At 32.8% G+C, this 26,555-nt stretch overlaps 1 protein-coding gene across 4 annotated transcripts in view; it reads right to left on the bottom strand.

Moving 5' to 3' along the window:
* Window positions 1-5,720: 5,720 nt before the first annotated feature.
* LOC106476202 (zinc finger protein castor homolog 1-like) overlaps window positions 5,721-26,555 on the bottom strand; it is a 140,207-nt gene continuing 119,372 nt past the window's right edge. For all 4 annotated transcript variants that reach the window (XM_013936871.2, XM_022381196.1, XM_022381193.1 and 1 more), the window contains exons 8-17: window positions 25,396-25,612; window positions 21,814-21,951; window positions 19,596-19,759; window positions 18,738-19,132; window positions 18,038-18,166; window positions 17,052-17,175; window positions 16,394-16,573; window positions 14,630-15,007; window positions 11,647-12,456; window positions 5,721-11,048 (exon numbers count right to left, since the gene is read on the bottom strand). In XM_013936871.2, the coding sequence (XP_013792325.2) occupies window positions 9,909-11,048; window positions 11,647-12,456; window positions 14,630-15,007; window positions 16,394-16,573; window positions 17,052-17,175; window positions 18,038-18,166; window positions 18,738-19,132; window positions 19,596-19,759; window positions 21,814-21,951; window positions 25,396-25,612 (3,675 nt within the window). In that variant the 3' untranslated portion in view covers window positions 5,721-9,908. The remainder of the gene's footprint in view (window positions 11,049-11,646; window positions 12,457-14,629; window positions 15,008-16,393; window positions 16,574-17,051; window positions 17,176-18,037; window positions 18,167-18,737; window positions 19,133-19,595; window positions 19,760-21,813; window positions 21,952-25,395; window positions 25,613-26,555) is intronic.

Here is a 26,555-nt window from a genome sequence, read left to right as displayed (position 1 = left end):
CTTTATATAGTAAAGGGGAAACAAATAATAACGATATTATTATTATAATAATATTAAAGAAACGGTAAAATAAGGTTTGGCAATGATAAATAGTAATCGGGTTTTGGTTGCTACGTTCACCATTTATTCAAGAAGTATTTCAACTTCTCTCTTGGAGGCTTATTCGAGTTAACTGCTACTCAGTAAGGAAACAGTTTTACAAATACTGTAGTGAATGCACGTGAACAACTTATTTTGCAAATATATTAATACATTATCTGCCATTTCAACAATAGTGAGAAGCCGTGTAGTGTATAAAATTACAAAAATATAAAAACTTTTTTTTTCCATCAATATTGTAATAGGGATAAATTGATACTGCATACGGGAGTGGAAAATTTTCTCGATAAATACTGGACTTCACAATAACTCGATTTGAGTTGGTATTTTTATAATTAATGTACCTACGTTATGAGTTTTAAACCAGGAAATGTTGAATTTTTATGGTAAGAGTTAGGAATGGTCCTGGTAATATTAAGAACTAAAAATAAATATACACAATGGCAAGCCTCACCTCTGGTTTTGAGTTGGAACCGAGAGGGCAATCACTTACATCTGAGCAGATGTAGCATTTTTTCAAAATACTATTGTTAGCCCATTAGTGAACTGTGTATCATTACTTAATATATATTTTTATTAGCTTATTATAGATTTTGTACGTATGCAATTGTGAGAGACACTGACGGATCCAGAGTTGGGGAGGGGGGGCTGATTTCCCATGGCGCCTCAAATATATACATGTGAGCGCTTCTATAGTGCAAGAGATATACAAGAAAAAAGGCCAAGCAGATGATTATTTTATTTTGCTCCAACTAAGTATTTTATTTTCCTTCAATCAGTTGCTTTATTTTGTGACAACATGTAGCTATGATTAAGTTATATCCAATATAAATATTATATAGCATCTAATTTTAGGCAATGTTTATTTCTTTTTTGTAATTTGAATATAACTTGCACCCAAACATATGGAAAAGGATCCCTTTCAGCTACTGCCTCTTCTCCAAACTCATAGGCTTGATCCGTCAGTGGTGTGAGTAGGGGGGAAGGGGCACAGGAAAATCTTGTCCCAAGGCCTTTCGAGACGTTTGCTACGTCTTACTTGCTATTTTGTGTAAATTAATTTGATCAAATGTGTATTTATACTACACTTTGTAATGTTGTTACATGGCGTACGATATAGCTAGTATTAAGCAGTATTCACGTTAAACCGGTGCTTATTATCTTTGTAGCTATGCTAAGTGCCTGGTGTGTAAACTGCTGTATTTGTTGCTTACGTGAATTTGTAGTATTTGGCTTAGTATAAGAGTAATGTTTTTTAGGTCATTTCGAGTTTGTCTACTAGGTGGTGTCACAATCTTATGTGAAATGATATCATCATCTCGTTTTCTTTTGCCTAATTAGAAAATAAAATAGTTACTTTCCAGTTTTAGAGAATGTGCAAGCTGAGAAAAAAAGTTGGAAGTTTTATGCACTTTTTCGCTTATACATATATATATATATATATGTATGATTAATACAAAACAAAAGCAACATTAGAATGAGACTGAAAAATCAAAATTATCCTTTCATTACCAGTCCTCGTTATCATCCTTAAATCATAACTGATAATGTCTGTGGCGATAATACCCAAACGTGTTGAGGATATTCCATCTATCAGACAAAATCCAGACGCCGATGTCAAACTAGCCAGTAACTGAGGAGAATCAGTTAAGGGGTTGAGTGCTTGTAGCCACAACGTCTCAACTTCTACTGTCTGCAGCCAGTTGTGGGAGGGCAGTTAGTTACCCTTAATATTTACATGTAACCTTAAAGTAGAATTAAACCACCCTAAAATTCTACAATGTAAAACTCCCAACCTCCACCCTTTCTTTTTTATATATATTATGAGATATACAAAGAAAAACATATTCTTTCAGTAGAAATAGACCACCCTATATTTCTACGAGACTTCCACCTTTTTATTCAATAATTATGAAGTGATATTAAACGGAACATAATATATGTAATTATATATATTGATGCATAGACCTTCCAACGTTTTTTATTTTCAAATATTGAAAGAGATTAGAATTAAGATGAAATATAGTAAAGCTACAAGTCATCATATAGATCCTTACACCATAAAATCAAATCAGTGAAAAATTAACGCCAAATTCACTTTGTATAATCTAATTAATGGATCGTTGTATGTATATATTTATTTTTGGAAGCCCCCCAGTGGCACAGCGGTATGTCTTCGGACGTACAACGCTAGAAACCGTGGTTGGCAGAGCACAAATAGCCCATTGTGTAGCTTTGTGCTTAATTTCAAACAAACAATATTTTTTTGAATAGTATTATCTTTTAAAAATAAATATTTACAAACAATCTAGACAGTTTTCTCTAATGACAAAATATAATTATAATTGGCCACTTGTTTTTATTACAAGAGGGAAGTTTTTAGATTGCATTTAGCTCAAAAAGGTCTTGATCTTAATGAATGAAACTAAACGAAATAATATAAAAAAGAAAAACTGTAGTGAATATATCCTAATGACCTTTCATTGAGTAATAGATGAATGTAATGTGACAAAGCAGCTTGTATGAGAGACAAGGGCAAAGGTTTGTGAAGAGCTATTACATTTTTATAGCTGAAATGATCGTTAGTAGGGAATTGTATACCTGTACAGGTAAAAATAGTATGTAGAAACATTTCCTTATAACAAAAAAAAAAAAGCAGTGTATTTCAAATTTTTACTTATAACGAAAAAAGCAGTGTATTTCAAATTTTTACTTATAACGAAAAAAGCAGTATATTTCAAATTTTTACTTATAACGAAAAAAGCAGTGTATTTCAAATTTTTACTTATAACAAAAAAGCAGTGTATTTCAAATTTTTACTTATAACGAAAAAAGCAGTGTATTTCAAATTTTTCTGAATTAAGTGATCAATGTTTGAAATATTTAATAACATTTTGATTATTTTAAACTAATTGACTAAATATCAACAGGCGCTTCTATAAAATATAGTTCTTCTTTAAAGGTATGAAAGGTGAATTAAAAATATTTAATGCAAAATCTTGCGTAGGCTATAAATCTTTATCTTAAACTTTATGAGAAGGCGTGTGGGAATAGTTTTTTTTTTTTTTGTTTTGTTTTAAGTTGTTTGGTACAAAAGTTGATAATATACAGTTAAATTAGTATTGACACCAGCATCAGATCTAATTAACTTCTATTTAACGTATAATTGTTAATTTTATATATTTGTAGGATTTTACTGAGCTCTCAGATTAAATTAAACAATAAGAAAGTCAACCTTTAAAAACTGTGTTCCTAATGTTATCTTGTGGTGTTTCTTTGAGTCTAAAACAAACCTCTTTTTCACAAAATATCATAATACCATGTCTTAATTTTTATCATACAAACGTTACATTCGTACTGTAAAATTCCATATAAAATGAGAAACTTAAAAATGATTACATGAAATTTGCTTTTGAAATAGATCCTTAACAATTTTCTTTTCAATGCCATTTTAAGTGTTTAGAAATATAGATCAAAACTAAAATCCAAAATATTTTAAAATTACTTATTTTCAATTTTGCTAAATATTTACTGAGTAAAGTAAATAGTTAATATGTTTAATTAATCGAAACCTACGGAACATGTTGGGGTTGATAGAACAATCAAGTTACTCAAAAATGGTTGAAAATCTATAAACTTGTTAATTTATTCTCAGGGCTCAAGGTTAATAAGATCTGACACATTAATACGGTAGTTTGAAAGTTTTCATCTTGGGTTCAGTTTACCACTAATATATTTTGTACAGGTTCAACAACCAAATAACAAAAAAGTAATTTCTTGCAGAATATATAGCTGTTATTGATTTTCATCATAATTTAACACAGTATATACACACACACAAACATATTTAATAATCTAGATAAAGTACATTAAGGCAAGTTCGTATAAATAACATGAAAAAATACGTCATCAACGTTTTGTCAAGTTGCATCAGTAGTAATATTAATATCGATAGCGTAAAGGTTTTTCTTCTTATGGAATTATGTATAATGTATTTGTGTAATTATTGTGTTTCTGTATTTACTAAATGATGTTAATAAACATGCATGTGATATTTCAACACTGGTGGTTGTAGAGCTTATCTCTCTCTTATCCACTCAAAGTGGAGACTAGTTTAGTATTGGTTCATTTCTCCAGTTTCTGGTTAGATGGTGAAAAACATCTTGAAAATTAGACAAAAGATAAACTTAAGGTTTGATTCGATTTCGTTTTACTAAAACATTTATCGTGTTATGAATGTTTTACCTGTTTGGAAAATCAAAATTAAACTTTAAAACAGGCCACACGATGAATACATTTGTAAAGTGAATTGATTATAAAAGTTTTCGAACGTTTTTTCTTATGATAAATAAAATTATATTTTAAAAAGGATGGACAAATAGAATTATTTTCTACACACACACACAAAAAAAAAAAAAAATAGATGTGTAAATTATTCTAAAAGTAATAGCTTGTTTATTTGTGTTAGGGCAAATCCACATTGCTGTGTCCACCTCGGGAAATTGAACCCTGTAGTTTAGACTTACTGCTGTCCCACCGGGGGAACAAAGTAATGGAAATACTCAGTTAACTATTTAAATGTCATTGATCTTTTAATAAAACTTTTATTGAAGTTCTAAAGAAAGCGTTTACAAGATAGTTAATAAGGAATTTATATTATATAGAAATATGAAAAAATAGAGAGGGTGGATAATATAGATAATTTATATTACTTCAATCATTACAAAGTAGGAAAACCAGGCGTAGGGGTAAAATAAATCATTTATATTGTTTTTAAGAGTTATCTGAAAGCTATGCCTTACTACTATTTACTTCTGTTTAATGCTTCCCCTCCACTTGTTGGCTCAGCAGTACATATGAAGGCTTATAACACTAAAATGTCCCCCCGGTGGGACAGCGGTAAGTCTTTGGACTTACAACGCTAAAATCCGGGGCTCAATTTCCCGTGGAGGACTCGGCAGATAGCCCAAGATGGCTTTAAAACGACAACACTAAATATCGGTTTTCGATACTCATGGTGGACAGAGTACAGATAGCCCATTATTTAACTTTGCGGTTAACAATAAACAAACAAAAACATTTTTATATTTACATTTATGTGGAATACTGTCATAAGAAAATAACCAAAAATTATTTTTTATTGTCAAAGGTTGCAGTGATAAAAACTACTAGCTGCACAAATATCTGGATAGAAGAAAAGATTAACGACGGACACATATTTTAGACTAGAATTTTTGTTTCACAGATTTCATTCAGTGTTTAAGTTATCAGAAGTTCCTGTTACAGATAGCCTGATGATGTATAAAATGGTTAGAATAAAATTACTCAGAATACTTGTCTTTTATTAAAAGCACTGTGAAAATTCCTACCATGTATCTTATTTTTGCAACAACAGAAATCGATCATGATTTAGATATGTGGGATTCGTTTATTATTCTGTAAAGCAGTTGGGAATTAGGTGCATGCCTATAATAGTGACCACCGAAACATTCAATACCAAATTTTCAGATTTTAAAAGGTCCCAGGTTTATAAGTTTTGTTTATTATGAGACACCAACAAAGGCGCTTTTAGTTATCGTGCAAGTAGTTTAGCTACAATAAAATCAACTCACTCTTATACATATATAATATCAATATATGTTATTTATTATCATTTTATTTATCTAGTACGCATGCCAGAACAACACATGTTAAAAGGACGACCCACAAATTGGATCAGATGAAATGAACACCTATAAAACCATGTAGCACGAAAGACTGTGAAATGTGACGTTCATTGAAACAGTTTAAAGGTGATATGAATATGCCTTAATTCAATGGAAAAGGCACCAAATTACACTAAAAATAGTTAAAAAGTCATAAAAATAACTATTCAGTATATTAAAATGTCCTGGAATTAAAAACACGTATATAGCTTTTGAGTATAATAATATCTGAGAAGAAAACGTTTAACACTCAAATTTTTATTCACGTAAAAAACATCTAAAATTAATCTGAAATCCACAGTAAATTCTCAAGAATAGTTCTATAATAACATTATTGGAATAATTAACTAACTCACATAACTTATCAAGCACCAAAATTAATCGTCCAAGGTTATTCCTTTAAGTTAAGTTTCTAGCCCCTTTTATATTGAACGATCGAAGTTCATGTCCTGTTATGTTTTTTTTTACATTTTCACAACTGAAGATGTAGTAGCAGCTTGACCACCTTCTGATTAACAACTGGACCATCTTCTGATTAACAGCTTGACCATCTTCTGGTTAACAGCTGGTTTTCTTAACTTAATGGCAAGAGATTCTAGTATTCGAAGGTGGAATTATTACCAGAAATGAATAATTACGCGGAGAAAACCGGAGGTAGGCACAATATCACATTCGATTAGGGGTTGAGGGGTTTTAGCGTTACAGTGTTCTGTTGTTTGACTGGAGAGCCTTCTAGCGGATGATCCATTATATCCTTGGTCGCACCTCGGCCACTAACGAGGTATTCAATGGATGTTGTTTGTCTTAGTTGAAGAGCCCTTTTAACCTAGACTTAAAGACACATTTTAAATGAAATTATAGATACCCTACTTATGCACTATTTAAAATATGATTAAGAAGAAAAATAAGGTTTATTTCTGTGGCGATAATCTAACATAATTTATTCCCAATGATAGCCAGTTGTTGGACAAGCGATATACTATTTTTTTTATGAAAGCCAAATGACAAAAGATTTATAAACGTCCATAACATTGCTCAAAATAAGTAATAAACATTTAGTTATACGATTAATAAATTACATTTTACTGTAAACAACTAGAACACCTTTTACAGTAGCGAATACAAGTAAGTATGATGTAAGCCAAGGAAAAGAAATGTGTTTTAAGCGTAAGAAGTGTAATGAGTTATCACGCTAAAACTGCAAACTGTCTCCTGTTCGTAAACTATGGAATGTAAACTAGAGGTTTGGAAAATTCGAAAATGAGTGGTTTAGAGTTTTGTAAGAAAGAAACAATAACAGTTCAATCTAATGTCTCACATTTCTATTCACGTATTGTTTAGAAAATAATGTAAGATTATTACGTTTTTATATAGATAGAAATAGCACTGAACGATAATATCAATATAGCTCCGTATAATTAATACTAGAAGTAATTTTCCAGTTTTTTTGGTTTCCACGTTTTAATTAATTCAAGGAATTTGTTAGTTTATTATACTTATTTGATTTTTTATGTAAATCGTGGTTCAAAAAATGTTCTGTCACGTTTAATTCTTATAAACAAATACTGGAGAACCCATTCCTTTATAATGTGACTACAGATATCCACCACACATCAAAATAATGAATAACTGAGAGCGATACGATACTCAAATTATATCATGGTTATTGGAAAGTAGTTTTTGAATATCATATTGGACCTAAACTATTGTTAAAAATGTGAGAAGATGAATTCCAAAAATGTGATTAAAGTTTAAGAGCAGCTTATGAGCATTTTAAAACGCTCCCTTGTGTTAATGTTAATTAGTAGGCCAGAGGTAAAGGAGGAAAATTAAAAGTGGGGGAGAAGGTTTATTTGACCGAGCAAAGAGGGGGAATGTGCGCTACAAGGGCACTCATCATTGCCAGGGTCCATGGATCGCCTTAGGTCCCTGGAATCTTTTGAGTTCTGGGTTAAATTTTATGCATTCTTCTGATTTTCCTGAGAGTAATTTTCCTAATTTTGATGCATTTTTACTGGGACAGATTGAAAAGGGGGTGCGACCCTCCTTGCTTCCTATGCTATTGTGGGCTTACGGATAACTTAAGCTGTATGAAAAATTTTCATTTGACGTTGGATGTTTGTTAAGTACAGAGTGTACGTTTCTAAGCCTTAGAAAACAAAAACTCAGGATTCTACAAAGTAGAAAAAAGAAACGTTAAAAGGTTTTTAAAGGGATTTTTTTATAATTTTCCTAAGTATAATGCAAAAACGATATCATTTGGTTACTTGGTCATAGTTAAACGGAAAAAAATCAATATCCTATTAATCGTATGCGTCTTATTTCCTTAATTTTAAAGCATAGTCATAAAATCGTGTCACGATATTTACCAAAGGCACTTTGCAGAGGATATACATACAAAAAATATATAGTTATTATTGATTAAAATACCAAGACATTACATTTAAACATCTTATTGTACAGTTTGGTCTTTTGGTTAATATCATCTAAAAGTCATGTTTAAACTTTACAGCGCTTTCTAAAATACACACTTCTCTTTAAGGTATAACCTGACATAACTTCTATATATATTCGATGAGTTCCTAGTTGTAAAAAGTACATAAAATACGCAGAGATATTTTTCTACATTTTAAGCTGGAGAACTTGAAATGTATTAAAATAGATTGTAATAGTTATTAAAATGCAGAATTTCAGCAGTTTAACGCCTTTTCTTTGAAATCTTAGAAATGGTTAAGAAATAATACTTTGAACACTAAAATATCTCTTTTATAAAAAGAAGTTGCTAAAATATAAACCTATCCGTACCTCAGCTGAGTCATAAAATTATTTTTTGTACAGAATGCAACTGGCTGATTAGGTCAGTCGTGGATGACGTTTCTATTTCATATAGAGGACTTCATCGAAATTCAATTTTGCCAAGCAGTTGCTGACCAAAAACTTAGTTCAGAGGCCCACTAACTAACAGGGGAATATGCTATATAAAATTTCATCTACCATTAATTTTTCGTAGAAGTAACATGATACTTTTATTAAAATACGTGTTATTGTGAAAGAGCCCTACTACGAAAATAGAAGAAATAATTAATGTTAATCATAAATGGCGTTGTTTAGAATAACACAGAGAAAGCTAAGGCGTGAAAGATAAACCTTTCAATGAACAACTACTAAATAAAATAATTCAGGCTTGGATTTTTTTCTCGAATGTTTTGTTTACAGTCTAAAATGGACAAATTCACACAATGTATTGTTCATTTTGGAATGGCTGGGTGTCTAAAAGGATGTGAAGAAATAAAACAAACCACTAAGAAGCTTTAACCATTTCTACTAATCAGCAATGTATTTATGTTGCCTATAATATTTGTATACCACATAATCAAATATCTTTTTACTTGCATTGCATCGTTTGCGATTGCTGTCAAGTAAAAAATAGTTCTTGGGAAAAGAGATGGAAGAAGTGGGAAAAAAAAACTAGTAATTATAGTGGTCACTTTTTTAGCGCTACAAATTACTATAAAATTACTTGGTCACAGCTGATGATAAAGCAACCTAAATATATATATATATATAAGAAGAGAACCTATATATAAGTTACAATAATCACGAATGAAAAGTACCATTCTAAAAGAAAGTAACAATGCACAGTGTGCTTTGAGCACAGTTTTGTAAATTTTGTACAAGGTTATGACCTATGATTTAGACCCTGTTGGTGATCTATGCCCTAAAGGCTAGGTAGATATGTCACACAAGAATAAACATACTTATCTCACTATCTCGATTTTTACAAAGATACAACTAAAGGTTCCATATAGAGTAAAGTCATTGATATAAACATTCTATCAGCAAACAATCTCTCAACCAACTAATGTACTTTCTTGGCACTTGAATGGAGAAGAGCAGAACAAGAATACTAAATCCATGACTCACAATTAGGATTACTTTGTACAGAATTGGCAATTTGGTAAAAGAAACTTCTCTTCCTTTTTTTTTGTTTGATTTTTTAAGTGTTTTACTAAATAAAGTCCACTCCGTGTTCATTTTAGTAATAAGCCAAGTAAATGCTGACAAATATTAAACTTCTAAAGCACAAAGAAAATAGGTAACAACTTAATCCATATGGCGGTACTTGTGAGCTGACATTTGTGATAAACCTAACACAGCGTACTGGCACTTGAGACAGTGGTAGTGAGTCTGTTTGCGGTTGTGGTTACAACCTTCCATATTACAATCTTGAGAAGTGGTATACTTATCAAATCCTGCAGCGTTTATACAGTCTATCTTCAGGTGCTGTCTGCGGTGAGCAACGACTTTGTTAGTATCAGTGCACACAAAGTCACATTTTCTGCAATGAAAATGTGAGGCCTTGTTTGCCATTGCACCTACTGTATTCATATACATACAATCTGGCCGACCACAGTTAATATTCGCTCGATACTGTTCAAAATCGCCGCCCATTAAGGTGTCAAGCCGCTCGTGGCGAGCTGTGTGTTGGACAAATCGGGTTTTGTCGCAAAAACTATAACCACAATCTGTACGTATACAGTGGAAGTGGGTTTGATGTTCTCGGTATCCACAATGCGTGTAAGCACAATCCTCATTGAAACGATAACGAATATATCCTTCAGGAACCGGCTCGTCCTTTAAAATACGAGAACTCTGCATTCTCATCTTTTTACAATTAGAACTACTAGATTGTGTAGAACTATTAAGGTTACAACCTGCTATATTTGAAACTTCTAATGACTCTTTCTTTCGGTTTGCACTGTAGTCCACCTGTGGAGAGCCGTAGAAACCTTCACTCGATGCAACAATATTAGCTTGAGTGGCAAGTGCCATGTGGTGATTAAAAATTGTCTTCCCATGCATTGTGAAAATTGGTGGTACCATTCCCTGTGGGGTTATGAGATGATGACCTGAAATAGTGGTCAGAGGGAATGGCTGCCATGCAAATAACTGAGGTACTGAAACACTGGAAGTAGCTTCTGAAGCTAGAGGCGTCTGGCGAGGGTTATCATTAGTTTTATTGCTATTATCTTCATTAATACTGCTTCGAGGGTGTTGGTCTTTTCCGGTGTCTGGATCGTCGCTTTCACTAGCATTTTCCTCGTCACATTTTTGACCAGAAGCAACTGATGAATGAGATGATGTATTGGGACTTAGCTGATCTGATACATAAACTGGCACCGGACTTACACCACCAGCATGCTTGGTTACGTGTGGTCTCAGTCGTGAGAAACTAGAAAAAGCCTAAAGAGAATAAAAAGGTTTTAGATGGTGGGTAATGATCCATTTTGGATAGTCTATTGAACTTTATCCATATGTGGTAGTTTAGAGACATCATTTCGAAAATATTTTATATTGTCTCCAAATTACCACAGATGGACGACGCTCATTACATTATCCATTCTTTTAAAAGTTTAATTTACTTATTTAGTTTAATATTCAGTTAGCAATTTGACATTTAACGATGTTTAAAAATGAGCTTTGTTCTATATGGCTTTAAAAAACACTGAAAAACTGAAATTTTACAGATAATTTAGTAGCTAGAAATAGTAAAAGGTGCGCGGTATTTCTTTAATTATTAATAAAAGCATAAAGGAATATTGTTTAAAATGAGCATTTCTTGTTTGCAAAGAGAACATAGTACAACTGTTATAATAAGTTTCTATGTTTGAGATTCAGTTTCTTGCAGACTAAGAAAATAAAAGCAAATGTGAAATATAAAATTAGAATATATACAAGTTTAATCAGAGTAAATACAAAAAGTTAAACTTCTTGAATATCGCTCAGCCTTTGAGACACATGAACTGAGATATTTTAGTTCAGTAAAACTGTGAGAGTATACCTGGTTGCATATATTACAGTGAAAGTGCTCCTTCTTCTTTAGCTTACAGAAAGGACGTCCACAGTTTTGTGAAGTTCCATACTGAATATGTTTATTTATTTCTTGAAATGCGTTTTTTATACTGGGAATTGGTTGTTGGAGAAGTTTTGTCAATGGTGGATCACTGTCAGTTGATGTAATAGTCATCACAGATTTTTGACATTCTCTATCAGGTCTAAAATCATCTTCAGGGACAACTGGCATTCCAGCTGTACTTTTCTGGTTTGAATCCGATTTATTTATAAAGGCAGACAAAGGATAATATGTCCCCTTGGCTTTAATTATCGTTGCTTTGGTATATGAACTCTCCGTTGCTGGAGGACTTCTGGTAGCTTCAGAGATGACTGTTGTCACTACAGGTAGCGTTTTAGGGCTCTGAGATTCCTCTTCGTCACTAACAGATGTTTTTTGTTTAGATTGACTGTTTCCAGATCCACCACCATCTTGGTTCTGATGCTTTAGATCATGAATGCTCATGGTGCTGTAACGAACAAACGAGTAATTACATCCTGGACGAACACAGTGGAAATGGCGATTAACCTTGTTGCTTTGACAGTTGAGAAATCGGCAGTCAACACTGCGATCAAAAAACAAAAATCCTTCCATTATGTCGATGTTGTCGTGAAAATCTTTGGAATGAAGTAGAAGAATATCACTTCGATCTGTGACGAAGTGACATCGAGGCTGAGTACAATGGAAATGGTGATTTTCGAGGAAAAGACACAAGTTGTCAGGGCATGGAGTGTTCTTGGGAAATACATAAAATCCATCCTGAAAAACAGATTACATAATGGAGTTTAATTTTTTGGTAATTTGTTTTAAGAAAATAACATAAAGGAATAAAACCTAACGTAATGAATGCTAAATTTCATTTTATGAAAGTTTAGTGATCTCCACAACAAAGATTCAACAAAATCATTTTGCGATTTACCCATAGGGCAAATAATACATTTGAAAATATTTTGTTAATGGTTTTTTTCTCTGATTGGAAATTTAAGGAAATCATTTAAGAAGGTACCAAATTTATAAAATAAAATTAGATTCGTTTTGCTTCAGCTAGTTATTTGGTTAGTGAGCGACCCTGATCATAACCGATGCAAATAAACTATTGGATTTTTTTCTAAAACAATAATAAAACATCACAAAAGTAATTTTTTGCACATTCCAAATATTACAGCATTTATTTATGAGAGTTCCATTAAGCATTTCCAATTTATACATTTTTATTTTCCTAGTTTCCAAATCATCAGTTGTTACGTGTAATAAAATGCATAAACAGTACATAAAGTACCAATTGTTTGCAAGCATGTTTACGAGGATAAAATGTTAAAATTAGCTGAAACGTCCTCTCATTCAGCATTGTTCAAGTTTCATGTATATAGATGTTAATTATTTTCTGAGCGACAATCTTTAAAATTATATTATTTTCTTCAAAAAATAAATGGCTAATAAATCACAGGACAGTGGCATACGTCTTGTACTACATTTTACAAACCAAATGTATTTAGTTTTTTGTTGTTGAATTTCGCGCAAGACAACTTGAGTGCTATCTGTGCTTCCCATCTCTAATTTCGATGTGGTAAACTAGAGGGAAAGCAGATAGTTAACGTCACTCCCCACCAACTCTTGGGCTACTCTTTACCAAAGAATAGTGGGATTGACCATCACTTTATAACGCCCCCACGGCTGAAAGGGCGAGCATATTTGGTTGGACGGGGATTCGAACCCGCGACCCTTAGATTGCGAGTTGAGCGCATTAACAACTAGACCATGACAGGCCCTTTATATTTTATTTTATTATTAATTTTATTACAAAAATAAACAATCGATTTATGGTACTAAATCAAAGAGTTGTTTCATCATATTGGATTAAAACTCATATTTTTCTCCTACTGATATGAGATCCGTTTTTCTTTTTTAACTGTATTATCTGCTTTACCTTATCTGATATAAACAATGAAACTTTCTTTTGGGTTAAATTAGCTTACAGTTCTTCTCTAACAGATAGTTTAGGCAAAGTATTGTTATTGAGTTAATTGTGAAATGGGAGGCAACTATCTTTTAAAGAAACACTTGTAGAAATAAAGTGATAAATATACAACCTTCTTATGCAGCTCAAGTGTAGAAGACGACGTTTCGAAAGTTTTGCATTCTTCGCCTTCAGGTCCAAAGACGAAAAGTAGAAGACTTTCGAGACGTCGTCCTCTACACTTGATCTGCACGGGTAGATTCTATAGTCTCCAATACATTTCTACAAATGTTTCAATGATAAACAGTTGCTGCACATTTCACACTTAACTCAAGCTTATAGATCATCTGGAACTTTTATTTATTCTCTTTAATTATAAGAGCTACTCCTTATGCTGTCTGGTTAAAAGAACCATTATTTTGTTCATCTGTTAAAAACTTTTTATTTTTATTTTCTTCTCATTGGTCAAAGTAATTTCTATTGGTTTAAAGAGTTTTAACATTACATATATTTAAAATAGCCTTCTTCATTAATCTTTTTAATTAAAGAAATGATGTAAGCATTATGGTGTTAAATAGAGACTTTTTACCATTTTCTGTAAAACAAACCTTGAGAGGGTTGTGGGTTTTCGTTAAGCACCAAATTACACGATGGGCTATCTATGCTCTGCTTACCACGGGTATCGAAGCACGAAATTTAGCGTCGTAAGACTGCAGACTTACCGCTGAGCCACTGGGTAACAAAATAAATTTTACTGTCATATTTGGTTAAACCAATAATTCCTAACTTAATCTCATTAAATGAACATTTTTTCCACACAATGGCTCAAAGGGAAGCTTGAGGGTTTATAACCTTAAAATCCAGGGTTCAATTCCTGTAGTTGTCACAGAGTAGATAGCTCGACAGTTCAATCATCAATAAGCATTCTAGATTTGCATTATAATAAGAGTTCTGCTATTTCTAGGTTTTTCTCACCTCTTTCTCTATAGGCGCTGAAGAAGCCACGGTCATTTGACTCAGTTTCTGGATTGAAGACAAGGTTTCGCTGTCATGTTCCATAGATGATCCCGAAACTGGTGAAGCTCCCAATACAAAGCCTACCCCTTCTGTTGGCGACGTCGGACTAGAGATGTCCGATGATGAATGATACTGTATATTTGGAGACATGGTAGAGGAAAGCAGAGAACATGCATTTGATTCTTTCATTAGAAGTGGAGGAGGTGGAGCAGAAACACCAAAATGTCTAAATGGTGTTGCCATGAACGTTTGATGAGGAACGGAGGTAGGCTTTGGGAGTTTGAAACTTGTGTATATCGCCTGTGGAAAGTTGTGTGGAGTAGAAGGTACTGAAAACTGAAAAAAAAAGAACAAATGCGTTAAAATGCTGCACATTTTATTAACATTAATAAACTGACTGCAACAATTATTTTACACCAAGTTATGAATCCACCAAGTAACTGATTATGCAATGGAGTCGAACTTTTGTTTTGGTCTTTCTCTCTACAATAACAACAGGTATACACTTATTTGGAGTTAATCTGGAACCAAATTCAACCCAACTTTTAAACAGAAACATGAAAATGGTAGTGGTAGAAGTATGGGTGAGAAGGAATAACTATTGGTGAATACACTACGAAATGGTACCTAAAATGCCACACCATACAAGGACCATATCCTTCCACCTATTGTGCTACACATAACTAAGCACTTGTCCTTGACTTCAACCTAATGAACGATAACACTCACCTCTCACGTGCTAAACTGGTCAACATGTTCCTCGAAGAAACGAGAATTAACTAAATGGAGTGGTATGCACACTCATCGCGTCATATTAATTGACTTCAGGCATTAAAGCTGCGCTGGAAACTGGCCTTTCAGAGGGGTGGTCGAGAATGCCTAAGGACTTTAAGAATATTCTAATTTTAAGCTTGTATATATTGGTGCAAGGTTTCTCTTGTTATTTATGGTGTAGAGGAATATCATGAATAAAGATGCGAGTCCGATTCTACCCAAATGTTCATTTACCAGCGTAGAATGAATAACCAATCAGTTGCATTAGAGATCACATTATGAACCACCAGAGGCTTGGTCTACATAAAAATTAATTGAAGGTTGGGAGGTGATTAACAGCACTAGTTTTACCTTATCATTGCTAAAATGTTTCAAATTCCGATTATCCTTTAATTGTTTTATGCAATACACTAGACTATTAGAAACATGATGAGTAATTCATGTAGTTTAAGAATCCCGAACCAGACATGAAAAAGCTTAACAGATCTTTATAGCAAAGGGAGTTTTATTACCAGATAATAGGATACGATTAATGTCGTTTCAATCCCTAAGTAGCTCCCACAATGGCTCAGCGGTAAGTATGAGGGTTTATAACGCTAAAAACCGAGTTTCGATACCTGCGATGGGCAGAGCACAGCTATCCGTTATATTTTTGTTGAACATTCTTTTATATTGATTGAACAAAGTTGAAACAAATCAAAGTTTTATTCGTCAGATTTAAATGTTTTTAATGTATTAATAAATAAACTATTTTACTTATGATGATAAAGACTGATAAAATAATAAGAAAATATGCAATAAGCTTCTTTCTGCATGTGTCAATAACTCAGAAGCCTTTAATCTTATTAAATATACAAATAAACGCAATAAGTTCCAAAAATGTCTACCCTTTCGGTCTATTTTGTTTCTGTTTTTATTATATTATTGTTTAATTATTTAAAGATGTACCTCTATAACCCTGTTCTTCGGTGGTCGTCCACGTTTTCGTTTGAAAATCCCGTCAACGGAGGTGGTTAAAGCCATAGGCGCGTGATCCCGGCTCTGTTTTTCAGTGTACTTATGGACTTTGTAGTGATTTAATCGCTCGAACGGTTTGTCCATGCTGCTTATAACCACTTGGCATTCTCTCTGTTGGAAAATAAAAGAGTTAGCGTATCCATCAAAGATTTATAGGCCTTAAATATACAAAGGGAAACGTCGGTATGGTCTCTATAATCTAAACAATGAAGCCTTGTCTTTATCGACGGAAGGCAATATTTCTAAAGTACGTTTATCTTTGTGTAAAAGGTTCAAATTATTTAACTCATTTGATTCAGAACAGACTGTTTGATGTTCAAACGTACAGAAAAACAAGATGATATCACATATGACACAGGTGGCTGACACATTATTAATTTTAATTCCTCGTGATAAATCGTTGTTTTGTACTTTATATCAGTGCCTTCAGTTAACGGATATCCTTTTAAGTTTTGCAGTGATGTATAGTGTTGTTCATTAAACTTAACATGTCGAGCAGTGAGTAAATGAATAATTATAAATGAGATTTATAAAATGGCTAAACATCAACATTTCTGGATAACGTTTATGGTGAATACCAGATACTTACCCAGTTACAATGATAGTGCTTTTCTGTGCCATTAAGTGAGCACTCCAGAGGGCAGGACACTGGTGATCTAGCCTCCACTGTAATGTAGTATGCTTCTGTTATCTTGTTCTGGGTTTCATGATTTCTAATAACATAGCAATAAATTCAATTTGGTAAGGTCAGATAACAACAATATCATTAACAATGAAGTCACATGTTTACCAGTTCGGAAAAGTAAAATCTAATGAAGTTTCAGTTGGTTGTAAAGTGTTTACTTTGAACATTAGTTAAAGCGTATAATGAAACTACAGTTGAATTATTTTTAAGATATACTGAATATAAGGATTTATATAAAAAAATAACAACTGATGAAACTTTAAAGGTTTACCACAACCAGACCTTTTATCATGCACATGTGCGTCAGTACTAAGCTTGATATATAACAAGGTGCATTTGACCTTATCTTGGGATATCACCATTTCAAATGTGTAAACAGTGCTGACATCTGGTAAATGTAGTATTGTGGTGTTCAATGCGTATTATTATTCTTATATAGAGAAATTTGACTATGGAAATGATGTGATTTTCAATTATTGTAAACAAATGAAATTATTTTTCATTATTCTTCAAAATGTTTTTCGTTATATGTGACCTTCATCTTTATATGAAACCTGGGCTTTTCAGTCACTATCATTATATAAAGAAATTAATATCCATATGTTAAAATAATATCATCAAAGCGTACAGTAGTTATTAACACTTTTGCTAATCCTTTTTTTTTAAATACTTTTTACTTGGACCTACATCTCTTTCGTTGAAAACTGAAAAACATTAAAATAAAGAAGAAGCAATTTGGTGAATTAATCTTATACCAGATACATGCAGTTTTTACAGAATGAACATTATTTCTGTCTTAATGCTCAAAACAGGATAGAAACATATTTTGTTAATGTAAACAACAGTATAAAATATAGGTGAAGTTCGAAAGTGAAGCGTATAGTATTTACTTGACATGCTCCTTAGCAACACTGATTTCTTCAGCTCGAAAGATCATGTCGCAGTTGTCAGTAGAGCAGTGAAAATGGTCCTTAAACGCTAGTTCACACTCCGATCTACAGAGAGTATTCGCTGTATAGCTGAAGAGAAAATTGTTCGTATTTTAATCAAAATTATAAATTATAGCTAACATACATTTATATAAAAAACATTTTTGATCGAGCCTGTTTGAAATTTATTTACATCACATTCTTATGAGAATAACATGAAGAAAATACAATAAGTTTGCAAACTACAAACCCCATAAAAAGTATATTATTTCTATAAACAATACCAAACAAATTACGACACGTCGATTTCAGATACTTAAATTAACATTAATTTTACCACGGTCTTAATACTGTCTTTCGTTTCTTTAAGATAACATTAAATAATTAAGTGAGCATTACTTTCTAGAATTGTTTACACGGATAAAATTCTATTTTAGTTTTTCAATTTTTTTTTATTATTTGAATTTGGAAATGTCATACTTGATGAAAAATATAATGTGTCACGCAGTTTTAATCTAACAGGAAAAATCTTGTTCGAAAGAAGTTTTAAGAATTTTTTTGAACATTTGTAAAGCTATTTTAGAATATATTTTATAATATATTAAACTACCTTCATTTTCTATTTTATATTAGATGAGTTTGACTGTTATATATTTCCTACCTCGTTACGTATTTTTTCCATGCGTCATCCGGGTTCTTTGGTTTAGATACGACTTTGGTCAAGTCTACGGCTTCTAGAGAGGCCAAATTGCATCTGACGTCGGGTTTAGAATAAGATGATTCAGCGTTTAAATTCAGACAGACAGATGTCGGTAAGCTTGTAAAATTAGCAAAAGACAATGGGAGACTATCATCTAAACAAGATCTTGAAGCTGAAGTGTTGTCTTGGTGAGAAGTGCTTATTTCATCAACTGAAGTGTCAACATTTTCCATATCGTTGAGCAAGTCGCTGGTGAGGTTTGGTTGAATGGGTGCTGGAGTAGAAGACTGATTCTTGGGAGTCGATATAACACTGGAATTTCGACTTCCAGAAGATTCTTCAGGTAAGTTCATGAGCTAAAACATAATGTAAGAATAATCATAAACTGGAATAAAAATTCGAGGAATCAATTGCATAATAAAGTATTTTTGTCAGTAGCTACAACAACTCTACACTAAAAGAGGCACCGAATATTTCTATTTCGAAATTGTTAATGAAATTATTGCAAAGCTATCTAAGAAACATGGAAAATATTCAAAACCAGCATATATAAAGCTCAGTTTATAAGGCATCAAAAATCCTATTGCGTTGCTGCTTCAAATTAAACTTGGGCTTTGCAGAAAATACGTATCTCAGCACCCTGATTAAAATGTTATATAAAACTACCATTTATTAATTACAAAAATACATTAAATAATGATACTTACTGGTTCTTTTATCCCTTTGTTATTAAGAATATTTTGATCTACAATGAACAAATGTAACTGTCACTTTCAGAAAACATCGTTACCCTTTCGTTTAGTATTCAGCTCACGTTACCTGTTCTGAAGCGATGCTGGATGGTACTGCTCCAGGCTCTGACATGGTCTTCATCATGCTTTGTGCCAATCTATACTTGCGGTACGCCATCTCGTTTTCCCGCCTCTCGTGCTTTCTTTTATGTGAATACAGCTGTCCACTTGAGTGTAGAACATATGTGCACCCTAGAAAAGTTGGATAGGGTGTCAGCAAAACTTCCTGATGCCAGTAGGATTAAAACTATGCCCCAAGGCTGAAGTAAACGTCCGCGCAGAGTACAACAGCTAATAAATTACAATAAAACAAAGATTTCTACAAACGAAGGGTAATATTTTTGGAAAAATAACAATACTGAAAATGGGACAAAAATGTCAGAACATTTTCGATAACTTCAGGTAGTATCGGTAAATGTATAGAAAATCCTTATGATCACTCCTGTTATTAATCTTATCGTTTAATTATGAAAGTCGTAAGTAATCTTGAGAAGGATCATACTCATGACTCTTATTATTGAAACACATTTTGTTCCAGAAATGGTCACGAGAGGAAAGAGTTTCGGAAATATCCACAAAATATTACATAGAACCATAATATATTTTGAATGTGATATATATATATTGTTTATTTATATATATATTGAAAAATACAGTTAATGATATATATATACTTGGAAATATACCTGAACATACATTTCGTAAAAATGGACTTGCGCAAACAGTTTTACTAATGAATATTATTAAAAACTACTATTTTCCGCTTTTCTTTAGTTATTCATTATATTTGTCAAGGTTAATCTATGTACGACATATCAGTATTTAAAATCACTTTAAAAACTTGTAAGTGGAAAACAGGATGTGCTTCGAATTTACTAATTATTGACCTTCAAAGTTTAGCACAGTCTCAAAAGCTTGAAAAAAAATGAGTCCACCAATTTCAGCTTCTATCCTTAATAACAATAACAATCAAAGTGAAGCGTTGTTTTGAAAAGAAAATTGCAGAGGAAATTTCACCTGCTTTTGAATCACATTTTTACCTTGAGGAAATGAACGATTATTTGGATATACATTAAAATGTATTTGAAGTCACCTAGCCTCAGGCCTTGCTGTCAGAAGGACCCTACGATTTATTTTTTGTTATATCTCTCACAGCCTCGGGAGTGTTAACAGGCTTTGTACTCAAGTGCTATAATGGGAAATCTCCCTGTAGAGAAATTTCACAAGAAACTTAATTTATGTAATTGTTTTTTCAATTTTAATTCATACTTGTATCTCTAACAAGCCAACAAGTCATGCGTCATAGACAGTCGGTTCGTTTACTCAGTGATCTAGAAGGAATTTATTTGTATTCCAACAAATAATTAGCAGTTCATTTATCTTGCCAAATCAACTTGTAGTTAACTGCCACTATTACTTTGACAGTTGAGTTACTATTCCCTTGAAAGCACTGTAGGGCCTCAAATCATTTCTTTCTTCAAAATCCACCCAACATTTATTCAATTCGACCCTGTCATTCATTGCAGTTGATATTAAAAGACAGAAATGTAATAGATGATTCTATTTGACGGTTCAATAATTTGTATTGGCACATTTAATCCATCATTTTTTGTTGGAACTTAAAATTATTATGTAGAATTTTGGGAAATTATACTACAGTACGCGCGAGGCTCTTCACAGTGGAAGTCTACATAGCAGTGTCAGGAACTTGACAGTTATGAGAGTGGTCAACTTTGTTGGTGAAAACAGTCAATAACAGAGTGTAGTTTTTAAAGTGATCAGATGAAAGCTTAGATTAAATTTATTATTGTCAATATGTTCTGTACTTTTACACGTAAAAGCTCAGAAGATTGCTACGAAGTAAAAGATAAACTTCGATGCAAAGGAAATCACATCTGCTGATATCTATATATATTAGATAAAAAAACCAGGAAATGGTTCAACGGTATTGCTTTGGTTCGTCACTTCGTGGTGGGTGTCCGTGAAAAAATTCGTTTCGATTATAATTCTTAGGCAATATTCCAATCACTCTGAATGGTGCATTTTTAATGAAATTCACTAGACGTTAACAACTGATAAGTAATTCGTATAATATGAGTTACTTTCATTGCCATATCAACTACATCCATCCATATATAATTATGTCTTCAACTCTTTTATAAGACCTAAATACTTCAGTCAAAGAGCGCAACAGTAAACATGTTTCTAATAACAGTAACAAAAACTAAATTACTTTTCCAACTTACCTGGACGGATACAGTGGATGTGATTGCATACACGAGAGAATCGACAGTTCTCAAACGAACAATGATCCTGCTTCATGAACTTCTTGAAACCATCCTTGTTCAACTGTTCATCCTTAATATGGAAGGTTTTGTGTTTTTCTGATATAACGGATAAACAAAATGGGGGGAAAAACTTCAGGTCTTTGTCGATTTATTAAATTTATAACTTAACTTTCTGCAGTTTACAATAGGGTTACACAGCGAAATAAGAAATCATCGAGCCGTATAATTAAACCGTTAAAAATAGGTTATTCAAACATAAAACGCTAAATTAGGGAATTTTACATCAACTAAATGTTTGTATTCAACCAGTGAGTAATTTTTCTTCTCAAAAATAGGCAAAGCAGTTACGTTAGTTCAAAGCATTACGTCTGTAATCGGTAAAAAAATGGTAAGTGAAATTCAATCAAATGTGACACCCACGGGGATTTGGAATGATATATTGTTATTCTGTTCATTGGTGGGGGATCAACGCTACGGCTTTGATAAGTAGTTGTCAGACGGATACTCACATCATTGAAACACTTTCAAATCCAATGTGTACTAGCACTACACATCTAGATGATGGGGAGTGTTTGTTTTCTCTTCTAAATCGAGAAATATTATTTGTATTCCCCCAAATTGGGGATGTCATAGGTCTTTGATATATTCATATATAGCTATGCCATCAATCTAACTGTGATTGTTCAATCTCCAGTCCTCTGTCTAGCATCGTGCGTCACATATATTGTTTTACATTAGTTGAAAAGCTAGTAGAAAAACGTTTGTCAAAGTTATTTACAAACTTTCTACAACTTATTTAGTTAACTTGTGAGCCTATCGTATTTATCTGTTGAAATAAGTGGTATAAATATATAAGCGCGTGTTCTGAAATCTGGGAACTCCTTTACGACAGTTTATAAGGTCCATATTGTGCATTATACGATCACATCTATTTAGCAACAAAGTAAATTTCGAATTTATTTGATTGCCATAAATGTTCGTTTTGGACTTTTCGTGACAAGTTACACAAAGGACTATCCGTGCATAGATGTCCCGAATTTTTAACTTGTAGAGAAAGATAGTTAGTTACCAGCACACACTGCCATCTCTTGAGCTACTCTTGTCTGACTGACTAGTTAGAATTTGACTGTCATTTTTTCATTTTTTAGCTGTCTCAAGATGCGGAGTGCGTTTCTGCTACGAACCTCAAACCATCGGATTCACATTTTGAGCATGCTAAACACGAGAACACGCCAGGCCTATCTTAAGTAACTGTATAGCAAACGAAAGCAATAAATAATTTGTGGACATCTGGAATATTGAACACTATTTTTTTGCTAAGAAAGTAAGATAAGCAAATATTCATACTTATATATAGTCCGGAATGCTCCCCTCTTGGAAGGAAATAAGTTAAAGTTTTATTAACCAATCAGATAAATATCAAATATGAGCGAATGGTAGAATTCACGTGGAACACCGACATCTGGAATTTCATGCTATGGCTACTATCATTGACCAGAGATACAACAAGGGTGAAATTTAAAGCTTAAAAATTAAATCTGAGGCCAGATCATTAATATATTTGATGAAAGAAAACAAAACAAGAATATGTATATGTTTATATGTAAATGAGTTTGTTAAATAAAGTTATTTTACAGAAAAATAAACACTTTTATACTAATAATTCTTAGTTTTTCAGAAATAAATAGTAATAGAAGATCATATGGTCACTCATAATAAGGAACACTTCGGTAAAGGAGGCAACAACTTATCTTTTCACTTCAGCACTTTCTCATGCATCACATTGACAAGTTTTTGCCTTCAATTCTTTAGCACAATCTTCTTTTATTTGGTATTTTCTAAACGGTTTAATGATATGGTTTATTTTACTGTATAATGAAAATATTTAGGGGGTTGAAAAGAATAAAAAGAAACTGTAGTCCAAAAACGTTTATTATGGCGTTGGGCCATCATGAGCCTTGAGGATGACACGAATTTGATTTGGCAGCACAGCAGCGAGGTACTAGAAAGTTTCAAAAGGAATGTGACACTGTTCCTTATTAAGATCAGGAAAGTCAGATCATGTCGAAACCTTGATTAAAAAGGTTCGGTAGAAATAATGTCTGGTAATTAGGCAGCAAGGAGTAGTTCGATAGGAATGAAGGCTAACATTTGGACAAGCACTGATGAAATAATAAGGCTTTTTTATCCTCAGTATGTAAGAACTCTTGCAGTAGTGAAGAACATTGTCATCTTGAAAAACACAAAAACATCAGCAGGAAAAACGTGTAATACCATAAAGTAACACTGTCCACCTGAATTCCTCTGGTAGTGGTTAACTGTTATTCTGTTTTTCAGAACAATGAAAATATAGCTGATTTTATTTTGATACCGTCTGAGCTTCTTACAATTATAATAAAACATTCGGGTATAAATAATTTTTTACGAAATATACGCGTCCGCTTGATTGGACAAAGGTTAAGGGTGACACATTTGATCGTATTATCTTTTAAGAGTATTTTAAAACACTCAGTGTGCATATATAGTGCATGCACATAACATGCGTTTTTTAAATAACGAAAGACTGTTAGGTAGTTTCTCTGACATCCTACTTGTCTCCTCTATAAGGATTCGTTGTTATTGTCCATCGGTAAACGTTGAGTATACTTTGGTTGTTATCTTTCTATTTCATTGCACGATGTAGTATGAAGTGTGGCGGCCCGGACTACACATTACATTTTTCATGCAACCATTTTTTTATTGTTATTTTTTGCATTTGAGGTTTTATTAGTTGGAAACCATATTGGTTTATGTCACCATAGAGTCTCTTGCTCTAGATCGCATTGCCATCTGTATTCTCTTGGTTAAGAATGCATCTTTCAGGTAGATTCCAACATTACCAACCCTCTCCTAGAGAACTTGATATCTGGAACAGAGTCATAACAAGGATGACTAGCTTTGACATCTGCACACATTTTACACACACCGAGAAGAAGATGAATGTGAATTATGAGTGATGTGCAGACATGTTCATTTATAGACAGTGGTTCACGTGCTTATTGAAGGCAAATGTTCCCCTTTCTTCGTCAACTCATATAGATATTTGCCCAAACACTTTAGAAAATGAAATATTATATTAACATTCGCAACGGGGAAAATTCAAACATCACTAAATCTGAATATGCAGTAATACGTATGTCAGGAAAAGTGAGAAAAGCTAGTAAAAACTAAAACCTAATTCAATATGAAGTACTGAACAGCAAACGTTAATGTAACTGATTTAACGTTTAACACACGTTTTTAGTAGAGTATTTTGGTACAATGAGTTAATTAATAAAAAAATATATTCAACTTGCACTTAACGTATATATATATATACGGACTATTTTCACAGACTAAAGACTTCCTGTAAGACAGGACACCAGCATATTCGAATAAACAAGGTAAGATCTACACTTATACTTCATTATCCGAGTGCAAATACCTTCTCAAAGATTTCAGGTTTAACAAAACTAAACTTTTTTTTCACATAGAAATGTGATTTTTAACATGTTTTCTTACCCATATCGGCTTTATTTTTAAAATTGTAACTGCACCCTAGCCGTCGACAGTGAAAATGTGTTGTTCGTTGATCGTAGAATGAACAAGATGGAGTGCCACAGTCTTCGGTTGCCCGAAACCTTTGAAATCCTTCTCGAATAATTGCCGAGTCCTTCCGATGGTAATTGGCATGCATCTGGACATCCGATGTGCTGATGTAGACCTTATCACAACCCTCCTGATTGCAATAGGATTTTGGAATTAACGATGATTAGTTATCATTCAAGACGATTATGAACAAAAAAACTTATTAGAGCTAGATACAACTTTAAGCTTACGACTGGAATAGCGATAATCGAAGCATTAATTTCTGAATATTTTGTTTTAAATTAAACAGCTAGGATTGAATATAAACGAAAAATGAGCTGTTGAATGTTAACTATGGATAAAAAGCTAGCTAGCTGTTAGAGTTAGAGAAACAGTATAAATAACTGAGTATTATACAAGGTATCTTTAAGTAGTTGCACACATGTTAAAATGTGATAACATTTAAACAAAGATAGAGATACGCGAGAAAGAACATGTTGTCTAAAAGCCCCAAGTTATATTCTATCTCACAATTTTGGCCTAAATCAAGGTTTAAGTTTGTATTGAGAAATAACTCCAAAATGATGACTGTTTAGCAAAAAACAAACAAACAAACAAAATAAAAGTGATGTCTCTTATTCTCGTGCAACGAAAATTTCGGTAAGTCATTCATGCACGTGCACCTTCTAACAAAGCAATTAAGAGATGGCATAAGGAATTTAAGGACATAGAATTGGCTTGTTCTGAAAGAAGCGCTGCATGATTCAGCTTAAGTGCAAACAATGTCGCTTCAGTAGCTGAATTTGTTTCAGTGTAACCCAGAAAATCTACGACCAAAGCTCCTCTTGAACTTAACAAACAGTTGTAATATCTCATCTGAACTTTCGTGAATATGAATTCGGATCGTGGAGCAGCTGCTCGACGAAAACTACAAAGCTAAACTTTTGATGAATGCCATGTTTCTCAACTAGACGAATCATGACGATATGCTCCTTGGTTGCATCATCATGTTTAATGAGGAAACATTCCATCTGTGTGGAACAAAGAACAGACACGACTGTCGAACTTGGTGAAATGAGAATCCGCACAACCAC

This window comes from Limulus polyphemus, unplaced genomic scaffold (assembly GCF_000517525.1).
Source record: "Limulus polyphemus unplaced genomic scaffold, Limulus_polyphemus-2.1.2 Scaffold153, whole genome shotgun sequence".
NCBI lineage: Eukaryota > Metazoa > Arthropoda > Merostomata > Xiphosura > Limulidae > Limulus > Limulus polyphemus.
This window is presented reverse-complemented; position numbering and strand designations above follow the sequence as displayed.